Source organism: Hyaena hyaena, unplaced genomic scaffold (genome assembly GCF_003009895.1).
Source record: "Hyaena hyaena isolate Hyena2069 unplaced genomic scaffold, ASM300989v1 scaffold_30, whole genome shotgun sequence".
Lineage (NCBI taxonomy): Eukaryota > Metazoa > Chordata > Mammalia > Carnivora > Hyaenidae > Hyaena > Hyaena hyaena.
In genome coordinates this window covers 2,514,800-2,528,332 of record NW_024080662.1, presented here as the reverse complement: position 1 = coordinate 2,528,332, position 13,533 = coordinate 2,514,800, and the positions used below count along the sequence as shown (strand labels likewise).

Here is a 13,533-nt window from a genome sequence, read left to right as displayed (position 1 = left end):
ACAAATTCTAAATAGATGAGAACTAAGTGTAAAAAGTTAAATAGAAGTACTAGAAAAACACTTGACAATTCCTTATCACCTGTGAGGGAAATCTTCCTAACATGATTCAAACAACACAATTCCTCTCTTGGCTGGATCCATCAGTAGAGCATGTGTCTCCTGATCTTAGGACTGTGAGTTCAAGCCCCACAATGAGGGTAGAGATTTCCCCATGCTGGGTGTAGAGATTATTAAAAATAAATAAATAAACATAAAAAATTAAAGAACAAAACCTACATATTTCAAAAGGAAAAAATGCATAACTGAGACCAAACTAACAAAGTATCAATTGCAAAAACAACAGATTTAAATTTTCACTAGAGCTCAGAAGAATCTCAGCTACGGAGTAAAAATTCCACAAAAAAGTAGCCTAGCCACAAGAACTGAATTAGAAGAAAGAACGGAAAAGACTCGGTATAACAGAGACTACAAGGAAACTACAACATACTAAAACACAAGGAAACTACAACATACTAAAACGTTAACAATTAAGTCTATAAATAGTTGTTACAATGTTTAATACAAATGTTAAATGACTCCTGAAAGAGAAGTTTCCTACACTTAAGTAACGTTAATATTCTATAGCTAAAATTCTGTTGAGGCTTTTTGTTGTTGTTGTTGTTATTTTACTGGATAGTAGCAGTAAAGGAAAGAGCTGTAGGCTGCACTTCAGAGTTCAGAAACCGCAGATTCCCCAGTGTTATTATAAGCTGATGTACTTACCGGGAGTTTGGTGAAGGCCGGGTTGGTGACATGCTTCCCAAAGGCATCTTCCTGGAACTGGAGAAGCTGCACCACCAGCCCAGCCAGCGTTTTGTTGGTAGGAGCATCTGCATGAACATACTGCAAGAAAAAGACAAGGACTCAAAAACTAGGACAATCATGCGCTGCGGAAGAAACTGTTCTCTTACTTCCTTATACCTACTAAGCACTGACAAGGTGACAGATTCGCAGAGGTCTGAACCATGCTCTCTGTTGTAAAGGAACTTACAAAAAATACTGGGGGTGGTGAGGAGAGATAACGTGTCTCTTTAGTTAACAGGTTTCAGAATGAGAGAAACCATAGGAAACCATGAGAAATAAATCCAAGTCACCTCGTGTGCACCTGGACCTAAAAGTAGGCGGTGAGTTCCAGAACCTCAAACTTGAGCCTGACAGTCACTGTAGTGAGATGAGACCTATTAGCAAATGTATTTTATATGTGAGATGAATATAAATAACTTCTGACTAGAGAGCAGACCGTACTGTTTTTAAAACAGACCCACAAATTTCTTTGACACTCCTCTCATTAAGAAGTAGGGTATATGCTGGGGCGCCTGAGTGGCTTAGTCGGTTAAGCATCTGACTTTCGCTTAGGTCATGATCTCGCGGTTCGTGGGTTCGAGCCCCGCGTCGGGCTCTGTGCTGACTGCCAGCTCAGAGCCTGGAGCCTGTTTAAGATTCTGTGACTCCCTCTCTCTCTGACCCTCCCCTGCTCATGCTGTCTCTCTCTCTCTCTCCTAGAAATAAATAAAACATTAAAAAAAAATTATTAAAAAAAAAAAAAAAAGAAGTAGGGTATATGCAGGGTTGCCTGGGTGGGTCAGTCAGTTAAGCGTCCGACTTCATGCAGCCCGGGTCATGATCTCACAGTTTGTGGGTTCAAGCCCCACATCAGGCTGTGTCTGATAGCTCAGAGCCTCGAGCCTGATTCAGATTCTGTGTCTCCCTCTCTCCCTGCTCCTCCCCAGATCACGCTCTCACGCGCGCTCTCTCTCTCAAAAATAAACTTTAAAAATTTTAAGGAAAAAAAAAGAAGTCGGGTATATGCCCTCTTTTGCTGAATCGGGACCATCCTTAACAACAAACTTGTAACCGTTAGAATACAATGGTGGGGGAAGTGGTGTCGTGAACCTCTGAGGATAAGTCAAAAAAGGTCCTGTAGCTTCCACATAGTTCTTTGGGGAAAGTCACCTATGGAGCCCTGAACTACCGTGAAGTCCAACTACCTAGAGGTCACCATACTTTGAAGAAGCCCAGGCTACATAGAGAAGCCACTTGGAGATGCTATGGCCAGAAGCCCCAGCTGATGTTCCAGAAAACCGACAGAACCAGACACATGAGTAAAAACAGTTCCAGATGATTCTGCCTCCAGCTGTCAAGTCATCCCCAATCATCAAATCTACCCAGTCTAAGCCCTAGATATCACTGAGGCAGAGACAACTGTCCACACTATACCCTTCTAAATTCCTGACATACAGAGCTCTAAGCATAATAAAATGGTTGTTTTATGGCAAGAAGTTGTGAACATAATAAAATGGTTAGTTTTATGCTTCAAAAAAATACATGTATGTAGACTTAAAAATGGTTAGGATGGTAAATTCAGGTTTTTTTTTTTACTACAACAAAAGAACTTAAAAAAAATTTTTTTAATGTTTATTTTTGAGAGACAGAATGTGAGCAGGCCAGGGGCAGAGAAGGAGAGACAGAATCTGAAGCAGGCTCCAGGCTCAGAGCTGTCAGCACAGAACTTGACACAGGGTTCAAACTCATGAACCATGAGCTCGTGACCTGAGCCGAAGTCAGACGCTTAATCAACTAAGCCACCCAGGCGTCCCCTCAAAAAAACTTTTTTAAACAAGTACATGTGAAAACTTATCCACACTGCTGTCAATAATGTTCAAAGGTCAAACTAGTGGAAAACAGCAAGATAGTTCCATAGCAAGGAAAGGTAATGGGCAACATGACAGGGAAAGCATAAATCAGCAAGTTAAATTAAATATAAGAATTTAATTAGGTACTGAATGTCCAGTATCACTTTGAAAAGCCAATACATTCAGTAATTTTTGTTAAACCTCCAATTTTGAGCAGGATAAAACATGTATACCTCCTTGAAACTGAAAAAATAACAAAACAAATTTTTCTTCCTGGAATGGGAGAAAGTTTGAAAATCTGTAGATCCGGAAGAATGTTCAGAGGAGGTTTATGGCCCTCGGTCTCTATATGAAAGGCTACAGGAGCAGAAAGACAGGAAGCAGCAGGAGTATGAGGAAGAGTTCAAATTCAAAAACATGGTAAGAGGCCTAGACGAGATGAGACTAACTTCCTCAACGAGGTTTCCCGGCAGCAGGAGCTACTAGAAAAGCAACGAAGAGAAGAACTGAAAGAACTGAAGGAATACAGACGTAATCTCAACAAAGTTGGAATTTCTCCAGAAAACAAGGAGGTGGAGAAGAAAGTGGCTGTGAAATCCATAGAAACCAAGAACAAGGTCTCCCAGGCAAAGCTGTTGGCAGGAGCTGTGAAACAGAAGAGCTCAGAGAGCGGGAACAGCATGGAAAGGCTCAAGCTGGACACCAACCCAGATGACAAGAGTCAAGAAGCCCCATCCTGCACGTCTCTTGGAAGCACATCCCTGAGCACCCCTCCCATCCACTGCCTGTCTGCCGCGCTCTGTATCAGCACCCTCCCAGGCTTGGGCGCCTAATCCAGCAGCAGCTACTCCAGCTTAGAGAAGGCACCATCAACGCCACCTGCAAGATCATCTCTCCTCCATCTTCCTAACCAACACCTTCGAGGCTCCCGAGCTCCCGCGTCCCTCCCAGGGCCCTGGCCAGAGAGTAGACTGGACGGTTTGTTCTGCCTCCGGGCATTACCTCCCTCAAAACTTCCTTGCCTGCTTTCTGTGCACACCGTGACATTTGTAACCTCATCTAAAAATGAGTCAGAATCCAAAAAAAAAACCCATTCCCAGTATCATCTAACATTTCAAGATTAGTGTGATAAGTTTCTATAACAACGAATAATTTTTGAGTGATTTACATATGGCAAAATGATATCAGTGCACAGTCTACTGTTACTAGACTGAATGGCTCTCAACCTGTACTACGGCCAAGCAAAGATAAAACAGGACATAAAAAGGTAATTCTTCTTAAGGTTTAGTATCCTCCCCCATTTTTATCTATTCAGGGACATTAGCTTTCCACTCTAAATGAAACAGCCTGCATGCAGTTCGGTAAAGACCGGTATTTTGCTGGCCTGCTTTATATTATATGACCAAAGGTTGGTAAAATCTAGCCCACTGTCTCTCTGTGGTCCACAAGCTAAGAACAGTTTTTACATTTTTAAATGTTTGGAAAAAAATTTTAAACAATACTTCTGACACATGAATATTAGATGAAATTAAAATGTCACTGTCCATAAAGAAAATTTTATCCAAACACAGCACACTCAATCATTATACACTATGGATGCTTTCATGTAATAGCAGAGTCGAGCAGGGCTGCAAATGAAATGGCATGACCTGCAAAGCCTACAATATTTACTCTCCTACCCTTAACAGAAAAATTCTGTCTATTCCTGTTCTAGACCACTCCTTTGTCATCTTTATAAAAATGTTTCCTTTATTAGGGGCACCTGGGTGGCTCAGTTGGTTCAAGTTCCGACTTCGACTCAGGTCATGATCTTGTGGTCTTGAGTCCAAGCCCTGTGTCAGGCTCTGTACTGACAGCTCAGAGCCTGGAGCCTGCTTCAGATTCTGTGTCTTCCTCTCTCTCTCTGACACTCCCCCACTCGCATGCTGTCTCTCTTTCTCTCAAAAATAAACATTAAAATTTTTTTATGTTTTCTTTTCTATTAAGTGTATTCTATAAAAACCCATTTCCCTAAGGCCACAAAGTAGAACAGTCACAAAAATGGAAACAAGTTTCATACCATTAAGTATGTAAGATGTCAATTCTGTTGATCTAGAATATGGTTTTTAAATTTTAGATCCGCTCAGAGTTTCTAATTCAATAGGTCAGGCCCAAGCATTTGCATTTCTAACAACTTCCAGGTGATACAACTAGACTAGAAACCTACTTTAAGAACCACTAAACTTTTGGGGTGCCTGGGTGGTCAGTCTATTAAGCATCTGATTCTTGATTTCAGCTCAGGTCATGATCTCAGTTTGTGGGTTTGAGCCGTAAGTCGGGCTCTATGGCTGACAGTGGAAAGCCTGCTTGGGATTCTCTCTCTCTCCCCTTCCCCCACTCAAGGTCTTTCTTTCTCTCTCAAAATAAACATTTCTTAAAAATAGTGTTTAAGGGGTACCTGGATGGCTCAGTCAGTTGAGTGTCTGACTATGGCTCAAGGCATGATCTCTGGATTGGGAGTTCAATCCCCATGTAGGGCTCTATGCTGACAGCTCAGAGCCTGGAGCCTACTTTGTACTCTGTCTCTCCCTCTCTCTCTGGTCCTCCCCGGCTCACATTCTGTCTCTCTCTCAAAAATAAACATTTTAAAAAAACTTAAAGTGTCTAAAAAGAACCACTAAACTTTTATTTCATATTTTCAACTGTTAAAAACTACTTAAAATTCCCACAAAAACTATCAAGTTTGTATTTTTAAGAACTATACATTTTTTTAATGTTTATTTTTGAGACAGAGAGAGACAGAGTATGAGCAGGGGAGGGGCAGAAAGAGAGGGAGACACAGAATCTGAAACAGGTCCCAGGCTCTGAGCTGTCAGCACAGAGCCCGACATGGGGCGTGAACCCACAAACTGCAAGATCATGACCTCAGCAGAAGTCAGATGCTTAAGTGACTGAGCCACCCAGGCGCCCCAAGAACTATACACTTTCAAGGGAAAATTCAGCATCAAGTTTTTTTCCATTTATTCAACATAGTAAATCTTTAACAAATAATACTCAATTAGTAAGTAATTTGTAATACATTATTTTTTTGTTTTGTTTATTTTGAGTGGGAGAGCAAAGGCAGGGAAGGGGCAGAGAGAAAGGGCAGAGAGAGAAGGCAGAGAGAATCTCAAGCAGTCTCTGTACTGTCAGTGCAGAGCCTAATGTGGGGCTCGAACTCACGTACCATGAGATCATGACCTGAGCTGAAATCAAGAGTTGGATGCTTAACCAACTGAGCCACAAAGGTGCTCCTCACATTATCTTAAAAGACTATTCAAATGTATCCTACAGAACTGACAAAATATGGAATATACATCCACAAGGTAACTTTATTATCATTAGTAAGTACAGGTTTCTCAAAGAGGTCATACGATGTACTGCAGTGTTTTTGCACATCGTAAAGCATGAAAAATTAATATGCCTTTTTAACTTTCAGATACCTGCATCACTGAACAATGCCAAATCCTAAAACTGAAAAAGACACCATCTTGCAGGAAGGCTGTCAGCAAAAACCAAATCAACCCTTCAGGCAAGAACTAAACTTAGTAACTGTTATATACATACCTTCATATACATTCTAAATTTCACTAGTATGCATGTTTCATTTGTTATACTGTCATTCAGAATGTAAAAAAACATGTCAAGATTTCATATGGGCAATGTTATAGTTTCAGAAGATAGAGGGTTCAAAGTCCATTTAATATTTTTATCTTAGCTATTTTAAAATCCAATTTTTAGGGGCGCCCGGGTGGCTTGGTCGGTTAAGCGTCCGACTTTCGCTCAGGTCATGATCTCACGGTTCGTGGGTTCGAGCCCCGCGTCGGGCTCTGTGCTGACTGCCAGCTCAGAGCCTGGAGCCTGTTTCAGTCTGTGACTCCCTCTCTCTGACCCTCCCCTGCTCGCGCTGTCTCTCTTTCTCCCTCTCTCTCCTATAAATAAATAAAAAAATAAAATAAAATAAAATAAAATAAAATAAAATCCAATTTTTAAATTACAAAATATTTAACTTTGGTTAGAAACTTTTTTTTTCCAGGGCAACTGGGAGGAGGCTCAGTCAGTTAGGCATTGACTTGATTTCAGCTCAGGTTATGATCTCATGGTCGTCAGATCAAGTCCCACATCGGGCTCCATGCTCAGCATTTGAGCATTCTCTCTCTCTATTTGAGATTCTCTCTCTCTCTTTCTCTGTGCCCATCTTTCCCACTCCCACTTGTTGCTCTCTCCCTCAAAAAAAAAAAAAAAAGAAAGAAATTAGAAACATAACATTTTTAATTCATAAATGAACTGTTACATTAAGGTGTTAGTGTAAACTATACCTCACACTGACTCAAAATGCAGCCAATGTAGGACTCGAAGGTTTTATTTATTTATTTATTTAAAGTAGGCTCTACACCCAATGTGGGGCCTGAACTCACCACCCTGAGGTTAAGAGTCACATGCTCTACTGACTGAGCCAGCCAGATATCACTAAGGTTTTAAAGCAACTTTTAAACATCTAAAAATATTAACCTTCTATTTAACAAATAAAAATGAAGGAACCTTGGGGCGCCTGGATGGCTCAGTCGGTTAAGTGTCCGACTTTGGCTCAGGTCATGAACTCGCAGTTGGTGGATTGGAGCCCCACATGGAGTTTTGTGCTGACAGCTCAGAGCTTGGAGCCTGTTTCAGATTCTGTGTCTCCCTCTCTCTCTGCCCCTCCCCCACTCGTGCTCTAATCTCTGTGTCTCAAAAATAAAAACTATAAAAAAAATTTTTTTTTAATGAAGGAACCTCACCAAGGGATGTACACAAAGTATTATTATCACCTCAAATTTACATAATACCACCTTCAATGACTATCTCATTTGATTCAAACAAGTCTTATGGGAGTCAGTATTACTCCCAATTCACAAATGGAAAATTAAAACAGGAATCAAGTCATCTGCTCAAGGATACCACCAATTAGTAGCCAATAGTACTGAACTCACATCTTCCAAAGTGTAATGCTCATTCACAATCCCATACTGCTATAATAGACCTCATTTCAACAGCTTCCAAAAATATCAACTAAAACATAAAAGGATCTCGGGCCACCTGGGTGGCCCAGTCAGTTGAATGTCCTACTTTAGTTCAGGTCATGATTTCACAGTTTGTGAGTTTGAGCCCTTCATTGGGCTCTGTGCTGACAGCTCAGAGCCTGGAGCCTGCTTCAAATTCTGTGTCTCCCTCTCTGCCCTTCCCCTGCTCATACTGTCTCTCTCACTCTCAAAAATAAAAACATAAAGGGGCGCCTGAGTGGCTCAGTCAGTTAAGCGTCCAGCTTCGGCTCAGGTCATGATCTCACGGTTCGTGGGTTCAAGCCCCACGTCAGGCTCTGTGCTGACAGCTAGCTCAGAGCCTGGAGCCTGTTTCAGATTTTGTATCTCCCTCTCTCTCTGACCCTCCCCTGCTCACGCTTCTCTCTCTCTCAGAAATAAAAAAATTCCTTTAATTTAAAAACAAAAAAAAAATTTTAACATAAAAGTTTGAGAGCTGATCAAAATACTGAATTCTGATTAACAAAAAAACTTAATGACTATAGACTATTTCAGCCATAACTATTTTTTTGAGTAGTTATGGAGGTTTCTCAAAAAGTTAAAAACAGGGGCGCCTGGGGGGCTCAGTCAATTAAGCATCTGACTTCAGCTTAGGTCATCATCTCACGGTCCGTGGGTGCAACCCTTGTGTCGAGCCCTGTGCTGACAGCTAGCTCAGAGCCTGGAGCCTGTCTTCAGATTCTGTATCTCCCTCTCTCTCTGACCCTCCCCTGATCACACTCTCTCAAAAATAAAACATTAAAAAAAGTTAAAAACAGAACTACCCTACAACCCAGCAATTGCACTACTAGTATTTATCCAAATACTGATTCAAAGGGGCACATGTTGCGGCAGGCGCTCTCTCAAAGGGGCACATGTACCCTAATGTTTATAGCAGTGCTATCAACAATACCCAAATTATTGAAAAGACCCCAAATGTCCATCAACTGATAAATGGATAAAGATGTGGTATATGTACACAAAGGAATCTTACTGGGTGGTCAAAAAGAATGGAATCTTGCCATTTGCAACAACATGGATAGAACTAGGGAGTATTATGCAAAGCAAAATAAGTCATTCAGACAAAGACAAATACTATTTCATTCATATGCGGAATTTAAGACAAAACAAATGAACATAGGGGAAGGGAAGGAAAAACATAAGATAAAAACAGACAGCGAGGCAAACCATAAGACACTCTTAACTACAGAGAACAAACAGCGTTGCTGGAGGGGAGGTGGGTGGGGAGATGGGCTAAATGGGTGGTGGACATTAAAGAGGGTACTTGTTGAGATGACCACTGGGTATTGTACTAAGTGATGAATCACTGAATACTACACCTGAAACCAATACTACACTATATTTTAACTAACTTGAATTTAAATAAGAAATAATTTTTTAAATTTTATCTTTTGATCAAAATAAAAAGTTCAACAGCATGTTTTACTTAACACAACCAAAGACTTTTAGTCTGAAGCACTTTGATTAAGAATGGCAGGAAGATCTAAGTTCAGAAAATTGTATCAATGTATCTGTTTATGTTACCTATAACAGGAGTATCAAAAGCTTAACTTGTTTCTAAACAATCCTATTGCAGACAATGTCGCATAAAACAAACAAAAAACTGTCCTTAACTGTTAAATACTTTATGTAAAGGTTACTGAAGTGCATTCCTTAGGCAACCTAGTCTATTTTAGTGATCACCCTTAGATTTAAATCATCCTGGGGCGCCTGGGTGGCTTAGTCGGTTAAGCGTCCCACTTTCGCTTAGGTCATGATCTCTCGGTTCGTGGGTTCCAGCCCCGCGTCGGGCTCTGTGCTGACTGCCAGCTCAGAGCCTGGAGCCTGTTTCGGATTCTGTGCCTCCCTCTCTCTCTCTGACCCTCCCCTGCTCACGCTGTTTCTCTCTCCTAGAAATAAATAAAACAAAAAAAACTTTTTTTAATAAATAAATAAATCATCCTGAAATCCTCCTGCCATCTTAAATCTTATTTTAAAAATAAGCCAAACCAGGAAGAAACTTACCTAGGATCTTAATGGTTTAGATATACTTTACCTTAAAGGTATCTGACTTGAATCAATTTAGGATAAGTGAGGTTTTATCATTTGAAAATCACTCAGAAACTATACTCAGAAATATAGCTCTCCTCTTCATCAAAGTTAGGATGAATGACATGTACCAGATAATAGAAAGGCAGCAGCTCAGGTGGGAGATAAACAAGTTTCTACATTGCTGCTGGACTTAAAATGCAACCTCAGGGCACCTGGGTGGCTCAGCTGATTAAGTATTTGACTCTTACTTGCAACTGGGGTATGATCGCTGGCTCATGGGATGGAGCCCCAGGTCGGGCTCTGTCCTGAGCATGGAGCCTGCTTGAGATCCCCCCCCTTCTCTCTCAGCCCTTCTTCCCCTCTCTCTGAAAAATAAAAATAAAATAAAAACGCAGTGTGCCTGGGTGCCTCAGTCAGTTGAGCATCCAACTTCAGATGAGGTCATGATCTCATGGCTAGTGAGTTTAAGCCCCACACTGGGCTCTGTGCTGACGGCGCAGAGCCTGGAGCTTGCTTCGGATTCTGTGTCTCCCTCTCTTTCTGCCCCTTGACCACTAGCCCTTGACCACTAGTGCGCGCACTCTCTCGCTCAAAAAAAAAACAAAAAAAAAACCCTAAAAAATAACTTTAAAAAAAGAGTAAAAATGCAACTTCAGGCAAACAGGTAAACCACCCTATGCTTCCCTCCAGGAGTCACCTCCTCTGGACTTGTTTGGCCTAGCTGAAGCTCATGCCAGTCAAAAAGTATTTACTGTTCTTTCTCTGTTGCGGAGCGAAATTTATCAAAAAAGCTTAAACGAACAGGTTCCTAGACTAGTTAATCCATTCATTCATTCACGGAACAAACATGGACTGAGCACTACTAAGGACACATAAAAAATAAAAATACAAGTTTTCTTTTAATCTGAAACCATGTGAGTTTTACAAGTAGGTGTCTATGCCTACCTTTACCAGTACATTTTCCACTACGTTCCACTAAATTCCTTGATGAGGCATTAATTAAGGCAAAAAAAAAAAAAAAATGGGAGGGGAGGGACTTCAGAGCCAGGGGAAACATTCACTGAATTTCAAATCTGCCACTCCTAATTGTAATGTACTCAAGACTGCTGTAAGGATTTATGTGAGTTATCGTTTAAGTGCTCAGATACGGTTAGATGCCACATTGTTAACGGAATGCATGGATAAACTCATTAATAAAAATGAGACTACCAATGTCATGTTTATTTCATACTTGCTGAGATTTATGAATCTGAAAATGCAGTATTAAGTGCAACAGAAAAGTTTAGTTAAAACCCAACAATATGTACATAGAGTAGAGATATATACAGTATTCTGGTTCATACTTTCACCACTCCAACACCACTCTCAGGCTGACAGGATTCTGGCTGTCAGGTAGAAGGAATATACAATTCTGAATTTGAGGGGACCCAAGAAATATACTCTGGCCTTGTGACCCTGAGAAGTCAAACCTAACTTTTACTTTATCTTTAAGGCCTCAAGAACACTGAGCCAACATTCACTCAATGGCCTCAACACTCTAAACAAATCCCTGAGCCAGCCTCATAGCCACTTCCTCACCCACCAAACACAGCCAAGCCTTCAGCTGCCCTCTTAAAACTGGGCCCAAACAGATGCACACAGAGTTTGGAGGTAGAAATGACTATTTCTCTTTTTCCTTTCTCTTCCTTGATATCCAAAGGAATATTCCTCATATTTCTGCTAAAACTACATTGATAAACTAATATGTTACATGTCAATTATACCTCAATAAAGAAAACCAGATGGGGGAGGGGCAAGGCTACATCAAAATACACTGAATTTGAAACCCAAAGCACTGGCTGAAGGGCACATGATAAAAAAATAATACTTTCATAATATAAGTATATTCAATTCCCTTAGCAACTTCTAGAAGCTCTGTTGCCTACGCAGCAAGAAAAGTGACCAATTTATCACTGTATTAGGGAAAGCAATATTCTTGTCTGCATACATGCAGATGAGAAAAACTGGCAATCCCAAATGTGACTCCAAAAGTTTAGGCGGAAAAAAGTCAAATTATCTAAAAATATATCGTAAATAAAAATATATTTGGTGTCTCACTTTCTAAAACTTCTTTAAGAAAGTCATATCTGAAATGTCAAAGGAACGCAAGATCCTAACCCCTGCCTATCAACCTCCAAAAGCTGACGGACTCCACTGTGCTGTAGAACTCAAATGAATAGGCTCCTACACTACTTTTCAGTCACTGAATAAATATTTACTAAGCAACTACTAAGGGCGAGGCAATGAGTACCATGTTGAGGGGCGGCATTGCAGTGAAGAGGCCTGACAAGGTGCTTGCCCCAGTGCTATGGTTCTCAGTAGGGGAAGTTGGGAACTTGAAAAGAGTGCTCAGAAATCTGGGGCAGAGTAGGTATTCTGGGCTGTTTGCTCCATTACACCCTCTAAGGGAGTCATTCCTACGTATCCGCAGAGGGAAGTTAAAAAACACTGGTCATAAATGAGAGATTAAGTCACAAGTTTCAATACCACTGACTCAGCGGAACTTACCTCCCAAAAGCAGGAGAAACAGCTAAATGAAAAAAAAATTATCTCAAAAAGTGGTGCAAAAAAAATAAAGATGATAGGAAGTGGAGCAATCTAATATAAACGGGGTTCTCAAGGAAAGCCTCGCTGAGAAACACATTAGGTACGACTTAACGTTAACTCTTGTACGCACACTATACGGAACTGAAAGTACAACGAAGTAAAAACTGTCATCTTTTAATAGTGATCATCTATACTATCATCCATGATTATCAGCCTGTTAGCTTCCGAGTGCAATCCTAAAGTCATTCTGTAACAAATCGACAACAGGTAGGAGACCATTAGCTACCTTACTTGACTTTGAAGGCGACTCTGCACAAAACTTGAAGCTGCTCTTACAACACTGGCTTCGCAGAGTTTGTAAAAATTACTGTTCGCACACCCAATGCAGCTAACAAAAGAGATTCACGCCCTCCCGTTTACGGAGCTCGAGCTGCCCCTTGCACATTGGAGTCAGCGAGCTGTGGTTCTCGCCCGCAGTACGGGAACTCCCAGACGCCCGGCCCCAGGGGCCCGGTGGAGCCCCGGGCGCGCGGGCGCCGAGAGCGGACGGCGGGGGCGTGGCGGGCCAGTCGCCTGCCTTTGTTGTCCCTCGTGGCGCGCGGGGGGAGGGGCGGCCCGAGGCCCGCGAGGCCAGTAGCTGCGCCGGGCTCCCGTCGCGTGGCCCCTGGCCCCCACGGGCGCGCGAACCCACCTTCTTGTAGTGCTTGCCCAGCCAGACCCGCACCGAATCCAGCTGGGACACCGTCTCCGGGCTTTCCCAAAACTTGCTGGCCGGGCCACCGTCCTTCCGCCGATAAACGGCCAGGCCCGCAGCCGCTGCCGCGCCTCCCGCGCCCGCGGCGCCCGCCGCCGCCCCCAGCCCGCCGCCGCCCGTCGCCGCGGCCATCGTCGCCGTCCGTCGTCCCCACCACCCGGCCCGGCCCGGCCCTCGCGGCGTTCCCCGTTCGCACCCGCGCGCGCGCGCGCAGCCGCCACCGCCGCCTCCCGGCCCCGCCCAGCCAACCCCCTTCCGGCGCGGAGGGCCGGCCCCGCCCCCTCTCGGGACCCGGTCCCTAACCGAAGAGGGCAAGCGCGCACGCATGCGCAGCATCCGCGCCGGGACGGCTTTGGGCGAGCACTTGCGCCCGCCTCTTCCGCCGGCCGAGACG

General features: G+C 42.7%; 1 protein-coding gene and 1 pseudogene across 1 annotated transcript in view; one reads left to right on the top strand and one right to left on the bottom strand.

Annotated features, from left to right (window-relative positions):
* The window catches only part of SMARCC1 (SWI/SNF related, matrix associated, actin dependent regulator of chromatin subfamily c member 1), a 183,385-nt gene extending 170,114 nt beyond the window's left edge, over positions 1-13,271 (bottom strand). The window contains exons 1-2 of the mRNA XM_039228159.1: positions 13,077-13,271; positions 763-882 (exon numbers count right to left, since the gene is read on the bottom strand). Of these exons, the coding sequence (XP_039084090.1) occupies positions 763-882; positions 13,077-13,271 (315 nt within the window). The remainder of the gene's footprint in view (positions 1-762; positions 883-13,076) is intronic.
* On the top strand, positions 2,952-13,022 carry LOC120229233 (annotated as a pseudogene).
* Positions 13,272-13,533: the final 262 nt, after the last annotated feature.